Raw genomic sequence first — 15,170 nt, 5'->3', positions numbered from 1 at the left:
ACCTTATTAATAAAAAAAACATGACAAGGCGTTGAATGCATCTCTTAATCTCCTGTTTCTCAGGTGAACGTTTATAGCCAGGGGGGGGGGGGGGGAGGTCTCGCTTAGACAAACATCGCTATCCCAATGAAGATCTGAGGTGCAAACAATGAATGCACAAAACAAAAAGTACGGAGCGAGTTATCCGCATTCACTTGTAGATGCGGAGTTGAAAAGCCAGAACAAGTCAGAACAAAGTCAAAACAAAGTCGAATTAACTCTGGGGCTTGAGTGGATCCTGAGTTTGTCAGGGCAGGGTGTCACGGAAGCTCGGCCCATCAGCGGGCATCTTTTTGCTGTAGTCTTGCTCAAACGCTTCCAGCTGCGATGCAGAGAAGTGATTCTTCCAGTCACCCACCTCCCCTAGCGAGGTGAAGGGGGAGGGGGGTAAAAATATATAAAGACAGTGGGTTGGAGAAGAGGTGCAGTAGGACAATGTTACCGTATACTCGTATCGGGGTACTCTTGTGGTGAGACGTTAACTCCCTCGCCTGGTATGCATGAGCGTGTGGGTTTTACTGGGTAAACAACGACACCGTGAATTTAATTAGCCAAGTGCAGCTTGTTATGGACGGATTCCAACGCCCAATTTGATTAATAACTCAAGATTTCAAAGTAGGCGAATGCCCCGGGGGTGGTTTGATTAACCCCACAAACCTGACGTGAATCCTGAAACTCAACGTGCGAGCAAACCGCCACACCGTGGTGATGGTGGCGGTGATGTGCACGCTCATTCAGATTGTGTGGATGTGACGATCTGGGTTAGTGGAACCCGCAGTGGTCATGCGGTGACGTGGATCAACAGTCGCATGTTTGTCACTGGTTGCAAGAAGTTCACGGTCCGAATCCCACATTCCCCTTGGTGAATAATGTACTTTTCCAATTTGTGCTCATACTTTATATATTTTTTTACGTACTTATGTTTAGTGAGTTGATTACCTATGATATACTTTGGTCTCCAAACGTTTTTTTTAATTGTAAATTTCTGACCCACGAACCCACTACTGGACGTGTGAAAAAGAGCTTCACAGCTCATCGGATTTTTCCAGGATGTTATAAAGATTCTGATTGTGAATAAATGCGGTGTGGTATTAACTGTAAAATACGACGCACCATTTGCTTCACAGTGGACTTTGAAGATCCCGTGACGTCCGGCGTGATGGTCCATATATAATTTGTATGACCTCGCAATTGCTATAAAGTTCACAGCAATCATGGCTCTCTACTGCGAAAACTTTGGCAGGACCCTCCTGAAATGAAGTCATGAGCCGCTGAGGCTTTGCAAGATACACAAGTGTTACTGGTAGGAACCTCCTGGTCCGTCGTGCATCCAAAAATGGGAGGGGTGGGGCTGGGTAGAGAGGGGAGGGTGGGGCTGGGTGGGGAGGGGAGGGGCGGGTCACCCCGTGGTGCCCTTATAAAACTCAACGTTTAACCTACTCACGCCGGCTTGTGCCCGCCCTCACAGTCGGCCATATTTGCGGAAAACACCACGCCGCCGTTGACCCTTGCCATTGACCAAGCAACCCAACGTTCCTACCAGCTGCCTCCGCAGGAATGTATTAACGGTAACGCGCTGAACTGTCTATGCAGGCAGGACACGTTCCTGCCCTGTGTGTAGATGTTTTTATTGGTCAAACATCCAAAGGAAGGTTAATCATGAACACGATCCGCTCCAGCTATTACTCGTTATTACTCGTAATTGCAGAAGTTGTTTCTATTAAAACTAAATTCAAAGCTTCCGTGTGTTTCTATTAACCACGTACACTGCATAGCTCTCCGATACGTGTTGCGTCGTGTATTATACGGATCAATGTGCGACGTTATGCGCTGGGAGCTTCTTCGGGAACCGAATTTTAAAAAAAAACGTCACGAAAACTGTTCAGCCGGATGAGAATCAGAGGCCGAAAATAAAGAAGTGACGCACACTTCGCAGCCCAACGAGAGCCCTCCTCCTCTCATTGAGACAACAATAGACGCACCTCCGATTGGCACGTTTGGCAACGTGCAGCCGACGAGACTCGAGCACTGCACCTTTGCGTTCATTATAATTGCCACTGAAACTCTCGCCATGCCCAAGTGCGTGACGCACGCGCCGAGCCCTAACCCCGGGTCATTTTCCACCATCTGCAACATGTAATTTTATATTTTATTTTACCAGGTAAGGCCCATCACTGAGCTATGTAGGTCTTTTTTTCAGAAGCGACGTGGCCACATGACAGCTCAACGAAGTGGCTTATCACGTGGAAATTCGTAGCAGCAAAATGCTCTACACACGTGATTTTTTCTTTTTTATGTGGAAGGAAAACCCGGAGGATCCTGAGAAAAATCCACGGAGAGAGACACGACAAACTCCAATTATACAGGCATCAGGGTCGACATGGAAACCACGACCTCCCGTATACCAGGCGAGGTAGTTAACATCTCGCTACCGTGTGTGCCCTCTATACCATCGCAATGATCGCTGTTTTGGAATGGAAATTGTGAGTAAGATTCATGGTCGAGGAACGGGGAAAAAATTACGAAAAAAATGACGAATGGAATAGAATGGGTTGTGTTGGGTGTATACCCCTTTTATAGGGCTCATACGTTAGTTGATTATATGCCTAGACGTTCATATTTTTCTTGATCATATATTGGCTCGTGCGGTTGCGCCGCGTGTTTTTCATGTATACTGAAGAAGAATGATGCAGAGTGCAAGTGATTGTGATACCAGCTGATGTTATGATTTAATAAATATTCAGATTTGTACTGTACGGAGTGTCAGAGTGGTTTAATTCTGTTTCATGAGTCGTATTGCTTCAAACAGCCTGTACTGCTGGACGGATCAATGAACCTGGTTAGTATCGTGGAGAAGGTCTTATAATTGATGTAGGACAACTCCTTGCCACGAGCTTGCGATAATCAATTAAATTGAATAATACATTGTAAGATTCTTCACATACAACAAGTGGATGTCCCCTTCCCTCCACTTGCCACCGACTTACGGCATTTTATTTGGAAAAGAAATAAAGGAAGCACCTAATCGCATGCGTTTACGCAGCCACTTAAAATATTTCACTTTGGGACCATAGTCACGTTCGCGATGCCATGTGACCGCCGTTGGGCTGCGTGACAAACACGTAGCGGCCGACTCCACCTCACCTCCTTCATGCCTCTTTCTACGAGATTGGCAGCGGGCACACTCACCCTTGCGCATGAAAGGCGACACGGTCTGGTCCATGAGGGTGGGCGGCAGGTGGCTGTAGTTGCTCATGGGGTTGTTTTTCATGACCGAGAACGAGCTGAGCCGCACCACCTCCTGCAGCTGCCGCTCCGACAGCGGCCGCTCGATGAAGTCAGCAACCCGAGACACCTCCCGTAGGGGATTCTGACCCCCACGGCAGATTGGAAGGAGTGCTCAGGTAACTCCGCGTCTGAGACCACGTCGCCCTGTGCACTCTGGCACTGGTTAATAAGGTTGTTGCCCTCGCGACTTGAGCAGAGGCAAAGTCCCCCCCCCCCCATCACCGACCCGGTTCGAGTGAGGTACCGGAAACATGCGCACACGTGGGCCACGCACGCCACTTGTCGCAAAGGTTCGCAGCGCGGATTCCAGGAAAACCACCCTGGTTAATAGTGTGTGTGTGTGTTATGCAATAGCTACTAATAGTGTAACTATTCACACGCCGATCTAACAAATGGTCATTAGAAAGATCTTGACTTCAAGCTTTCGTAACTGCAGGAATTCATATTCTTGGGTCTTTCGGTAAAGTCACGTAGATTCTTGGATGTTTTAATTTAGGTTCTTGGATGTTTTTATTGAAAAGAAAGCAAATGGCTCAATGGGACACCCTGTCTACAGGAAGGCCACCCATACGGATGCCTACCTAAAACCTGACTCCCACCATCATCCATCCCAGAAGAATTCCCTCATCAAAACTCTACACCATAGAGCTCGATGTATTTCTGACCGTCATCACCTCGCCAGTGAACTGGAACACGTACACCAAGCTCTCAAGACGAATGGATATTCAGACTACACAATCCGCAAAGCTATCACCCCAGCCGTTGGGAAAGAACCATCTGAGGACCCTATCAAGACCATCACCTTGCCATACATAGCAGGGGTCACTAAAATATTTCCAAAATCATAAGCAAACACAAGATCCAGGTTAAATTGAACACAGTACATAACATTCGTGATCTGATCCCATCTGTGAAATATGTGATATCTGACATGCAATACCCCGGTGTCTACAAACTAAGCTGTGTCTACGGCAGTAGTTACATTGGGGAAACTAAGCGACATGTCTCGGACCGTGTTCGTGAACATAAGGCAGATCTGAAACACGGTAGGACCAATACCTCGGCTGTGGCTGACCATTGTTTTAATGCGGTGGGCTCACGCGAAATTGATTTCTCTAAGACAAACCTCACCTCCATCATGCCTCACAGCCTCACCTCCATAATGCCTCACAACCTCACCTCCATCATGCCTCACAGCCTCACCTCCATCATGCCTCACAACCTCACCTCCATCATGCCTCACAACCTCACCTCCATCATGCCTCAGCCTCACCTCCATCATGCCTCACAACCTCACCTCCATCATGCCTCAGCCTCACCTCCATCATGCCTCACAGCCTCACCTCCATCATGCCTCACAGCCTCACCTCCATCATGCCTCACAACCTCACCTCCATCATGCCTCACAACCTCACCTCCACCATGCCTCACAACCTCACCTCCATCATGCCTCACAACCTCACCTCCATCATGCCTCACAACCTCACCTCCATCATGCCTCACAGCCTCACCTCCACCATGCCTCACAGCCTCACCTCCACCATGCCTCACAACCTCACCTCCACCATGCCTCACAACCTCACCTCCTCCATGCGTCACAGCCTCACCTCCATCATGCCTCACAGCCTCACCTCCACCATGCCTCACAACCTCCACCATGCCTCACAACCTCACCTCCATCATGCCTCAGCCTCACCTCCATCATGCCTCACAGCCTCACCTCCATCATGACTCACAGCCTCACCTCCATCATGCCTCACAGCCTCACCTCCATCATGCCTCACAACCTCACCTCCTCCATGCCTCACAGCCTCACCTCCATCATGCCTCACAGCCTCACCTCCATCATGCCTCACAACCTCACCTCCTCCATGCCTCACAGCCTTACCTCCATCATGCCTCACAGCCTCACCTCCATCAAGCCTCACAGCCTCACCTCCATCAAGCCTCACAGCCTCACCTCCATCATGCCTCACAGCCTCACCTCCATCATGCCTCACAGCCTCACCTCCATCATGCCTCACAGCCTCACCTCCATCATGCCTCACAGCCTCACCTCCATCATGCCTCACAGCCTCACCTCCTCCATGCCTCACAGCCTCACCTCCATCATGCCTCACCTCACCTCCATCATGCCTCACAGCCTCATCTCCATCATGCCTCACAACCTCATCTCCATCATGCCTCACAACCTCATCTCCATCATGCCTCACAGCCTCTCCTCCATCATGCCTCACAACCTCATCTCCATCATGCCTCACAGCCTCATCTCCATCATGCCTCACAACCTCATCTCCATCATGCCTCACAGCCTCATCTCCATCATGCCTCACAACCTCATCTCCATCATGCCTCACAACCTCATCTCCATCATGCCTCACAACCTCATCTCCATCATGCCTCACAACCTCATCTCCATCATGCCTCACAGCCTCACCTCCATCATGCCTCACAACCTCATCTCCATCATGCCTCACAACCTCATCTCCATCATGCCTCACAGCCTCACCTCCATCATGCCTCACAACCTCATCTCCATCATGCCTCACAACCTCACCTCCATCATGCCTCACAACCTCATCTCCATCATGCCTCACAGCCTCACCTCCATCATGCCTCACAACCTCACCTCCATCATGCCTCACAACCTCACCTCCATCATGCCTCACAACCTCATCTCCATCAAGCCTCACAGCCTCACCTCCATCATGCCTCACAACCTCATCTCCATCATGCCTCACAACCTCATCTCCATCATGCCTCACAGCCTCACCTCCACCATGCCTCACAACCTCACCTCCATCATGCCTCACAACCTCACCTCCATCATGCCTCACAACCTCACTTCCATCATGCCTCACAGCCTCACCTCCATCATGCCTCACAACCTCATCTCCATCATGCCTCACAACCTCATCTCCATCATGCCTCACAACCTCACCTCCACCATGCCTCACAGCCTCACCTCCGTCATGCCTCACAACCTCACCTCCATCATGCCTCACAGCCTCACCTCCATCATGCCTCACAACCTCACCTCCGTCATGCCTCACAGCCTCACCTCCATCATGCCTCACAACCTCACCTCCACCATGCCTCACAACCTCACCTCCATCATGCCTCACAGCCTCACCTCCATCATGCCTCACAACCTCACCTCCACCATGCCTCACAACCTCACCTCCATCATGCCTCACAGCCTCACCTCCATCATGCCTCACAACCTCACCTCCACCATGCCTCACAACCTCACCTCCATCATGCCTCACAGCCTCACCTCCATCATGCCTCACAACCTCACCTCCATCATGCCTCACAGCCTCACCTCCATCATGCCTCACAGCCTCACCTCCATCATGCCTCACAACCTCACCTCCATCATGCCTCACAGCCTCACCTCCATCATGCCTCACAACCTCATCTCCATCGTGCCTCACAGCCTCACCTCCATCATGCCTCACAGCCTCACCTCCACCATGCCTCACAACCTCACCTCCATCATGCCTCACAACCTCACCTCCATCATGCCTCACAGCCTCACCTCCATCATGCCTCACAACCTCACCTCCATCATGCCTCACAACCTCACCTCCATCATGCCTCACAGCCTCACCTCCATCATGCCTCACAACCTCACCTCCATCATGCCTCACAACCTCACCTCCATCATGCCTCACAGCCTCACCTCCATCATGCCTCACAGCCTCACCTCCACCATGCCTCACAACCTCACCTCCATCATGCCTCACAACCTCACCTCCATCATGCCTCACAGCCTCACCTCCATCATGCCTCACAAACTCACCTCCTTCATGTCTTCATAGAAGAAGTAGAGGATCCGGTGCTTCTCTCTCGCGTTCCACCAGCCGGTCACGTGATCGTACCAGGAGCCCCACGGCACTGTTGGCAGTTGGGACACGCGCGCACGTTGGCACCCTGGTGACAAGATGTTAACTACCTCTCCTGGTATACAGGAGGTCGTGAGTTCGATCCCGACCCCGACGCCTGCTGCTGTATATTTGCGGTTTGCATTCTGTCTCTCCCCGTGGTCGCGTGGGTTTTTTTCCGGAGCCCTCCTGTTTTTCGCTCCCCATTTAGAAACACGCCTTCAGACTCTGTGGCTGCAATAATTGTTCACATGATCAGCCACTTTGCGGAGCTATAATTTGTGTGGCCAGGTCGCTTCTGAAAAACTGATATATAGCTCAGTGGGCCTTACCTGGTAACATAACAAATATAAAAATTTCGATTTAAAGCTTTCGTGACTGCAGGGATTCATATTCTTGGTTCTTTCGGTAAAGTCAAATATTTAGTGTGCTTTGATTGTTTGCTCTAGTTGTCACGGGACTGCTCATGGTAGAACGAGTCGTCAACGCGGGTGGAGATGTGAGCAAAATGAAGTTCACGGAAGCATCGACCGTGTTCGTATCGATAGAAGAGTAACACGCAGGCATTTGACTGCCCCCCCCCCCCCCCGTGACTCGAGCGAACGGGTGAGTGCTGCGTCATCAATAAAGCTGCCCCGCTTCTGGTGGAGTTCCCCTTGAGAGAGTGAGGTGGTCCAAGGAGCAGGGCCACGCGGTGGCCGCCGCCCTCACCGCTGCCGGCCACGAAGCGTGGGAGGTATTCCTCCCAGGAGCCGGGCTCCGGCTGCTGCCGATTCATGCGGTCGAAGTGGAAGTAGGAGACGGCGTTATCTTTGGCGTTCCGAGCCACATAGATCACCTGGGCACAGGTGACCAACTCAGAATCGGAGTCTCTATTGAGATGGCAAATCCAATGAGCTCAGAAACTATTTTCACAGATGTCCAGTAGGGGGCGAGTCAGCACATTTCAACAGCAAACAATGCAAACACCGACAGCGGTGCAAAGTATAGGGAAGGCAATCAAGTGATACATACAATCAGTGCCGGATGAAGCTAGTGCGGGGTCTGTAGCATATGTTATTAAGGGGCCCTAAATGAAAAAAAAAAAACACTTACATATTAAAACACACATTTTTAACTTGCATAGTAAAGTAATTGTATATTTTCATTTGCTATACAGCCAGATAATACGACAAATCGCTAACCTTAAACACCCAGTCGTTCATAAAAGTTGAAGGCGGTATAGTACTATAGTAATAGAGCAAGTGCAGAATCGCTGAACCGGAATTGATAGCTTGAAATATTTAGCGCGGGACCCTTGAAAGTGCGGGGCCCGTAGCATTATGTAGCTATTTTTGCTACTGGGATAATCCGGAACTGGATGCGATATAAATAGATTAAAAAATACGTAATTATATAAGTACAAATAGCACAAGCGAATCGATGCCTGCCGATTTGTCAACAGCGAATACAATCTTGGGGCAAGGCAGAAAAAAAGTCCTAGACCATACTCTTAGGTTTTTTCGGTAAAGTCACGTAGATAAAAAATAAAATTAAAATTAATAAAAGTAAAATAAAAAATCACGACGTTTCGGCGGCAACACAAGCTTCCGTCTTCAGGTGGAACAGTCTCAGCACGAATGCTGTAACACGCACAGTGGCGAGGTATATCTGCTGTATCAAGTACTTGATACAGCAATCGTGCTGTGACGGTTCCACCTGAAGACGGAAGCTTGTGTTGCCTCCGAAACGTCGTGATTTTTTATTTTACTTTTATTAATTTTAATTTCATTTTTTACCTACGTGACTTTACCAAAAAACCTAATAGTATGAATCCTTGCAGTCACGAAAGCTTCAAATCTAGTCCCAGACCACACCAAAAAAACGCACGGTGCCTCAATATAATCGCACATTAAAACGTGACTATCGAAACGCTCACCACGTCAGTGGCGATTGAAGAGTGAAATGGAGACGGCTGACCGCCTAGTGACGGGAGCGAATGAGTGGATGTGGCGTCAGTTGAGACGCAGATATACCTCGCCACTGTGCGTGTTGCGGACTTCGCGCGAATACACTTCACCACACCACCTTCAACCATCGACCACAGAGCCTCCTTCTCTGTGCTGTTGTGTTTATGTGTGCACGTTGAACTTATTTCGCACCGTACGTAGCCAACCGTGCTAATCGGAGGTGAGGGGGAGGGGGAAAAAACGCCAAACTAAACCACAAAAAAACAGTTCTAAAGAAATGAAGGTTTCAGTTTAGATGGTTTAAAAGTGTGTTAGCTCCAGTGGCTTCTGAATATCGGAAGAAGGAGCGTTCCAGACGGCCGCCTTGCATTGTTCTCACGGTGCTGCGGTGCAAGGTGTGCTTGCGTATCAGGTACGATGACATCGGATTATTGTGGATACGCGTGCTTTGTACTCTCGTGGTAGTGCCTTACGCTGATAAATCCGTACTCCAATCCTGCCGAGCAGCGTTCCGGTAAACATCAATGGTAGTGATGTTGGAGATGCTGCTACTGCTGCTGATGCCTTTGTCGATGAGTCTGCTACTACTGCTGCTGATGATATTTATGATGATGATGATAATAACGACATGGACGATTGCTATGATAATCTCACTTTGCAGTCCTCCGCCCAGAACGAAGAGGGAAAGAGCTTGTAGGGAACGTGGGTCTTGATGACGCGAGGAGACGGAAATTCATCGAGCAGCTCCACGCCTGCAATCGTGCACAAAGTAAAAACTGACTGCCTGCTCCGATGAGCATCGAGGTCGTGCTCACCTCCTGGTTACAGCATCTGAGCCGGTGGTGGAGATTGTTCCACATCCCCCGTGGTGGGAGTGAGTCGATCCCTAGGGTCGGCAACCTGTGGCACCGGAGCCGCACGTGGCTCTTTAAGGAAGTGCTGCTTCGTGACGCTAATCTTGAAATATTGAGGGTTTGTTTTTTACCGAATTCGAAAGAAATTGCTCTTCTTGTTGTGTTGGTTGCCGACCCCTGGTCTATCCAAAGGACAAACACTGTTGACTTCCTGGTAAGTATTTTTTTTGTATCGACCCCAGAGTGATGATGGGCCGAGTAAACCTCCGACCAGGATCTGGATGCGAGCCGCTCGCTCTACCGCTGAGTGCGGGTGATGGCCATGTTAAGTGGTGACGGTGATTATGGTGGGATTTGTTAATGGCTATTGATGGTAGTGGTGATGTAATTGACGATGTTGCTGAATATCATCATGATGATCATGGTGACAACGATACTCGTAGCAATAATGACGAGGCAGATATTGTTCATGGATATGTTGCTACCAACGGTGGTCATGGTGATATTTTAAGCACTGATGCTGGGGACCGATCTGGTATTGTTAATTTTAATGTTGATTAACATGAGGTTACTGATGATGGTGCTGGTGGTAACAATGATGGACTCAGCAGTTACAATGAGCACTCTTCTGCTTGTTTGCCCAGGCAAGTCTCACTCAAGACCAGATTGTCCATGATTACAGTGAAGGGGGTCGCAATTGATATTTACTTCCCAACTAAGTAATCAGCAAGGTTTTTTCTTCTAATTTGGGGGGGGGGGGGGGGAAACCGAGACAGTGACGCCGTCACGCAATGGCCTGCTCGTCTTCTACTGACGTCACGAGATCTTTAACATCCAGTGCCAAGCAGCCGGTGCATTGTGGTTAATACCGCGGTATTGACCAGCAAGGTCTCTGCAACACGGAGGCGAATGCGCCTCCGCTGGGCTGTGTCACCTCGTCACCGCTCAATGATGGTGAAGATATCGTGATGATGGTGGTGGTGGTGGTGATGATGACGATGCCATCACATCACCACTACGAAGCTCTGGCGGTTCCCCGGGACCGCAGCTCCACTCCATGAAGATCATGCGGTCATCGATGGTCGCGCGGCGGTTGTGTGCCAAGTCCGCGACGTTTATCACCAGATCCACGATCTCCTGCATCCACGTGGTGCCTGCAGCATGTGGATAGGGTGGAGATCAGTGGGGGGGTGGGGGGGGGAGAGCCGGGGTGATGATGGGAGGTGGAAAAAAAAGGCGAGGTGAGGTAGTGGAAAAGAGCCAACGCTGCCCGATCACTCAACACGTGTCTAGTGTGTGACGTTTGACACTCTCGCTGCTGCTCCTGATGATGATGATGATGATTTCAACGGATCACGCGCACAGTATTCGCTCACTCCCGAAGAGGGAGAACGGCTCAGAGGCACGAGTAGACACAGACGAACAGGAAGGCAGCCACGCGGTGAGCCGGCGCCAACAATTGCCCGAGCTCTGCGGTCTTCCTAATCGTGTCGCGTTACCGGTCAATCGATGAGTGTTTTACACGTGGAAGGAAACCCGGAACACCCAGAGATAACCCATGCATGCGACCCAACAGATGGAGTCCACATTTTTGCTGTGCCGCGTTGCCCTGGCGAGCTCAAGAACGGGCCCCTCGTTGGCCGCGGAAAGGGAAGTTCACACGATTTGTGTGGTGATCCACCAACCCTCGCCTCCAGTGCTGGATTAAAGGCCACAGGCATAGCCACCCCCGCCACCCGGCTAGTTAATCATATCCACCGTTGGCTACGTCACGATGCTGCTGCTGCGAATAATTCTTCTGATGTAAATTATGATTGCGCTGCAGCTTGGTGCTGCTGAAGATAATGATGATGTTAATGAAGGTGGATCTCACCAGCCTTGGGGTATGTGGCGATGACGAGGTCATCAGAGCGGGCCTGGAGCTGCTCCACGCAGCTCCACTTGTCCGCGAGGAAGTCCAGCATGGGCACCCCCCGCACCAACTTCATACCGGGCCTCTGCATCCCGGAGTACTCTGGAGTCTTGCGGTGTCTCGCGGAGAGTCTAGCGCGACAGACGTCGGGTGGTGCTCAAGTCAAGTGCCACGGTGGTGAGATGTTAACTACCTTGCCTGGTATACAGGAGATCGTGGGTTCGAAACCCGAGCCTGATGCCTCTGCGTTTTTCACGTTCTCCTTGTGGTCGCGTGAATTTTTCTCCGGCTCTTCCGGCTCTTACCTCCACGTTTACCATCAACATCGCGCGTTTCGAGTATTTGGCTGCTATACGTTTCCACGTGACGATAGGCCACTTCTTCGAGCTATCATTTGTGGCCAGGTCGCTTCTGAAAAAGAGCTATATAGCTCAGTGGGCCTGACCTGGTAAAATAAAATAAAAAAAACATGGTTGAGTTTTAATTGTATAACCAGGTGAGAACGCAAGAGGCCAGGATCCCGGTATCCAACGTTTGTCCTGTGGTTGGAACCGTCAAAACAACTTCGGGCCAACAAACCATGTCTACTGGGGTAGTCTCACACTTTTAAGGCTAGGTCGAACTAGAGGAGGCCCCGCACCAGTTCGTATATTTATTTTTATTCACCGATATTATCTGGTGGGAAAGAAGCGAATTCAGTGACCGAGTTCATAGAGCAGTGTGATAACCGCTGCACCGCCGCTCCAAAGACAACTGTCAGCAACACTTTCATGCACTGACAAACTAACACGCCGTTCATGAGCCTCTTCCACAGAGGCCGATCTTGACACCGCTGGTACCAGTCATCGGCAAGTCCACTCAGCTCCACATCCTCCTGTACCACATCACTCCATCTTTTCTCCAGCCCGTGCCGCGCCCGTTTAGCCCCCTCTATCCGACCGAACAAAAGCTGTTTAGGCATGTGGTGGCTGGGCATGCGGGCTACATGACCCAGCCAACGCAGCCTTGCCTGCCGGAGGAGCTTACCGATTGGACTTTGTCCAGATCTTTCAAGGATTTGTGAGCTCACACAATCCAGCCTGGTGAAACCAAGGATGGATCGTAGGCAGGTCAGCCAACGCTCCCACGCCCCCTTCATTATTTTGTTCAGAAGAAGAGCCATCCCCTGTTGTTTGACAGTCTCCTACCCCCAGTAGAGAACTGTCCACCCCTCATGGCAGGAGCCAGAGCCAGTTCACCGGCCCTCCTGAATACCACAAAGATCCAGGCGGTACTGGTCCAGCTCCCGACAGAGGAGTGGCAGCCTCTCCTCTGCAGTGAGTGTTCGAACATTCCACGTGGCCACCCGCAGTAGTTTTTGCTGTTTCTGAAGGAACCCCAGGGTAAACATTCAATCTATTGGCTCCGCCAAATATGGTTTCGCCAGGAGACGTCAAGGACGCCTGTCCCCCCGGGGCCTCCGGCACAAACTTAATTAGATTTTTAATCCGTGGTATCGTGGTCATGTATTTGAAGGTGGAAGGGTTACTAGCCCCTCGCACCCGTCCAGAGCCCCATTTGGCCGCTGTGGTAGCTACAAACGACATGATGGAATGGTCAACCTAAATTGGCCCTCCCCCCACGGCACTATTCCCCACAGCGTTACTGTCCGGCACCAACGAGGAGGTAGGGTGTTGTTTTGCCGGACAGACACAAACACACACACGCCCGTCACACACACGCACCCGTCGCACACACAAAAACACACACACACACCCGTCGCACAAACACACCTGTCGCACAGACCCCCCCCCCGCCCATCGCACAGACACACACACACACCCGTCGCATAGTAACAAACACACACCCCCGTCGCACAGACACCCATCGCACACACACAAACACAGCCGTCGCACAGACACAAACACACACACACACCCGTCGCACAGACACACACACTCCCGTCGCACAGAAACAAACACACACCCCCGTCGCACAGACACCCATCGCACACACACAAACACAGCCGTCGCACAGACACACACACACCCGTCGCACAGACACACACACACCCCCGTCGCACAGACACAAACACACACACACACACCCGTCGCACAGACACAAAAACACACACACACACCCGTCGCACAGACACAAACACACACACACACCCGTCGCACAGACACAAAAACACACACACACAGCCGTCGCACAGACACACGTCGCACAGACACAAACACACACACACCTTTGGCAAACACATACCTTGTCGAACAGACACACACATACCTGTCGCCGGATCCCACGCTTAGAAAACGAATCCCGCTCTAGCCGAGTGAGCTCTGGGCGTCGTCACACCGCCGACAAAACCTCAGTTGTGCGCGCCGATGAACCTTGGATTCGAGTCAATTGGCACCGAGTGTCAAAGCCAATCGTTTAGTATCCGATTTAAGTGCAGTTTGCGCGAGCGAAGGCTATCTGGGACATCGGTAGGAGTGGATGCCGATGTATATATAAAATACGCTCCCTTTCCACGAGCAGGTCGTGCCACTCGTGAACGAGACGCGTGTGCGAAGTAAAGGAGTAGACCCTGCAAGTGCCTGCTCGTGGCCACTGCTGACCGAAGGGGCCACGGCAAACTCCACGAGAGCGAAACTCTGTGGCGAACGAGTCCACGTCAGCACGCGTGACGTGCCACTCTTCTTCGTGGTACGACGACGAAGTTCAGCAATACGCTTTGGTTTTATTTGATTTGCGTGAGTATACTGAACTTTGGGCCAGTGGTGTGAATTCACCCTTCTCTACGAGCAGTCATTTTATGGCCGAGCAAAGACCGCTGCTGACTTTGCACACAAAAAGGCCGTGAGCCAATGGTGGGAATTCTACATTCCTGTGGTGTGGGAGGCGAGTCTCTCCATGGAACGTGCAATGTTGAATTCGCCGCAAAGTTGTACCTATTTTATCGATCCCAGAGGGATGATGGGCTGAGTCAACAACCCCCAACCAGAATTTGAACTCGCAACCTTCTGAATGCGAGCTGCACGCTCTAGCGCTGACCCACCCGACAGGACTGAGCAAGCATCACGGACAGACGCGGGCTTGTGTGAGCTTTGGTTCGGTCGTTCTTTCAGAATCAACATCTTTCTTTTTTTCATAGTGGAGGAAATCGATGAGCTGTGAAGATCTTTTTCACAGATGTTCAGTAGGTACGGGCGGGTCAGAACGCTACACCACAACAAACAATACCAAACGCGATAGGGGT

At 50.8% G+C, this 15,170-nt stretch overlaps 1 protein-coding gene across 1 annotated transcript; it reads right to left on the bottom strand.

The window, feature by feature from the left end:
• Positions 1–44: 44 nt before the first annotated feature.
• Positions 45–14,958, bottom strand: LOC144719975 (sulfotransferase 1C1-like). The gene is made up of 8 exons (XM_078596360.1): positions 14,198–14,958; positions 11,891–12,060; positions 11,031–11,171; positions 9,818–9,915; positions 7,926–8,052; positions 7,133–7,227; positions 3,229–3,409; positions 45–402 (listed from the first exon to the last, which is right to left on the bottom strand). The coding sequence occupies exons 2-8, from the start codon at positions 12,018–12,020 to the stop codon at positions 287–289; spliced, it is 888 nt and encodes a 295-aa protein (XP_078452486.1). The 5' UTR covers positions 12,021–12,060; positions 14,198–14,958; the 3' UTR covers positions 45–286.
• Positions 14,959–15,170: the final 212 nt, after the last annotated feature.

The sequence above is a fragment of the Lampetra planeri genome, chromosome 7 (assembly GCF_965212315.1).
Source record: "Lampetra planeri chromosome 7, kcLamPlan1.2.h2, whole genome shotgun sequence".
Lineage (NCBI taxonomy): Eukaryota > Metazoa > Chordata > Hyperoartia > Petromyzontiformes > Petromyzontidae > Lampetra > Lampetra planeri.
This window is presented reverse-complemented; position numbering and strand designations above follow the sequence as displayed.

Bases quoted from the DNA above. Each gene is read 5' to 3' on its own strand.
- LOC144719975 (XM_078596360.1), bottom strand. From the start codon at position 12,020: ATGCAGAGGCCCGGTATGAAGTTGGTGCGGGGGGTGCCCATGCTGGAC. The intron at 9,916-11,030 runs GTGATGTGATGG...GCACGATTGCAG, and splicing joins ACCGCCAGAGCTTCGTAGTG to GCGTGGAGCTGCTCGATGAA. The intron at 8,053-9,817 runs GTGAGATTATCA...ACCTGTGCCCAG, and splicing joins TCTGGGCGGAGGACTGCAAA to GTGATCTATGTGGCTCGGAA.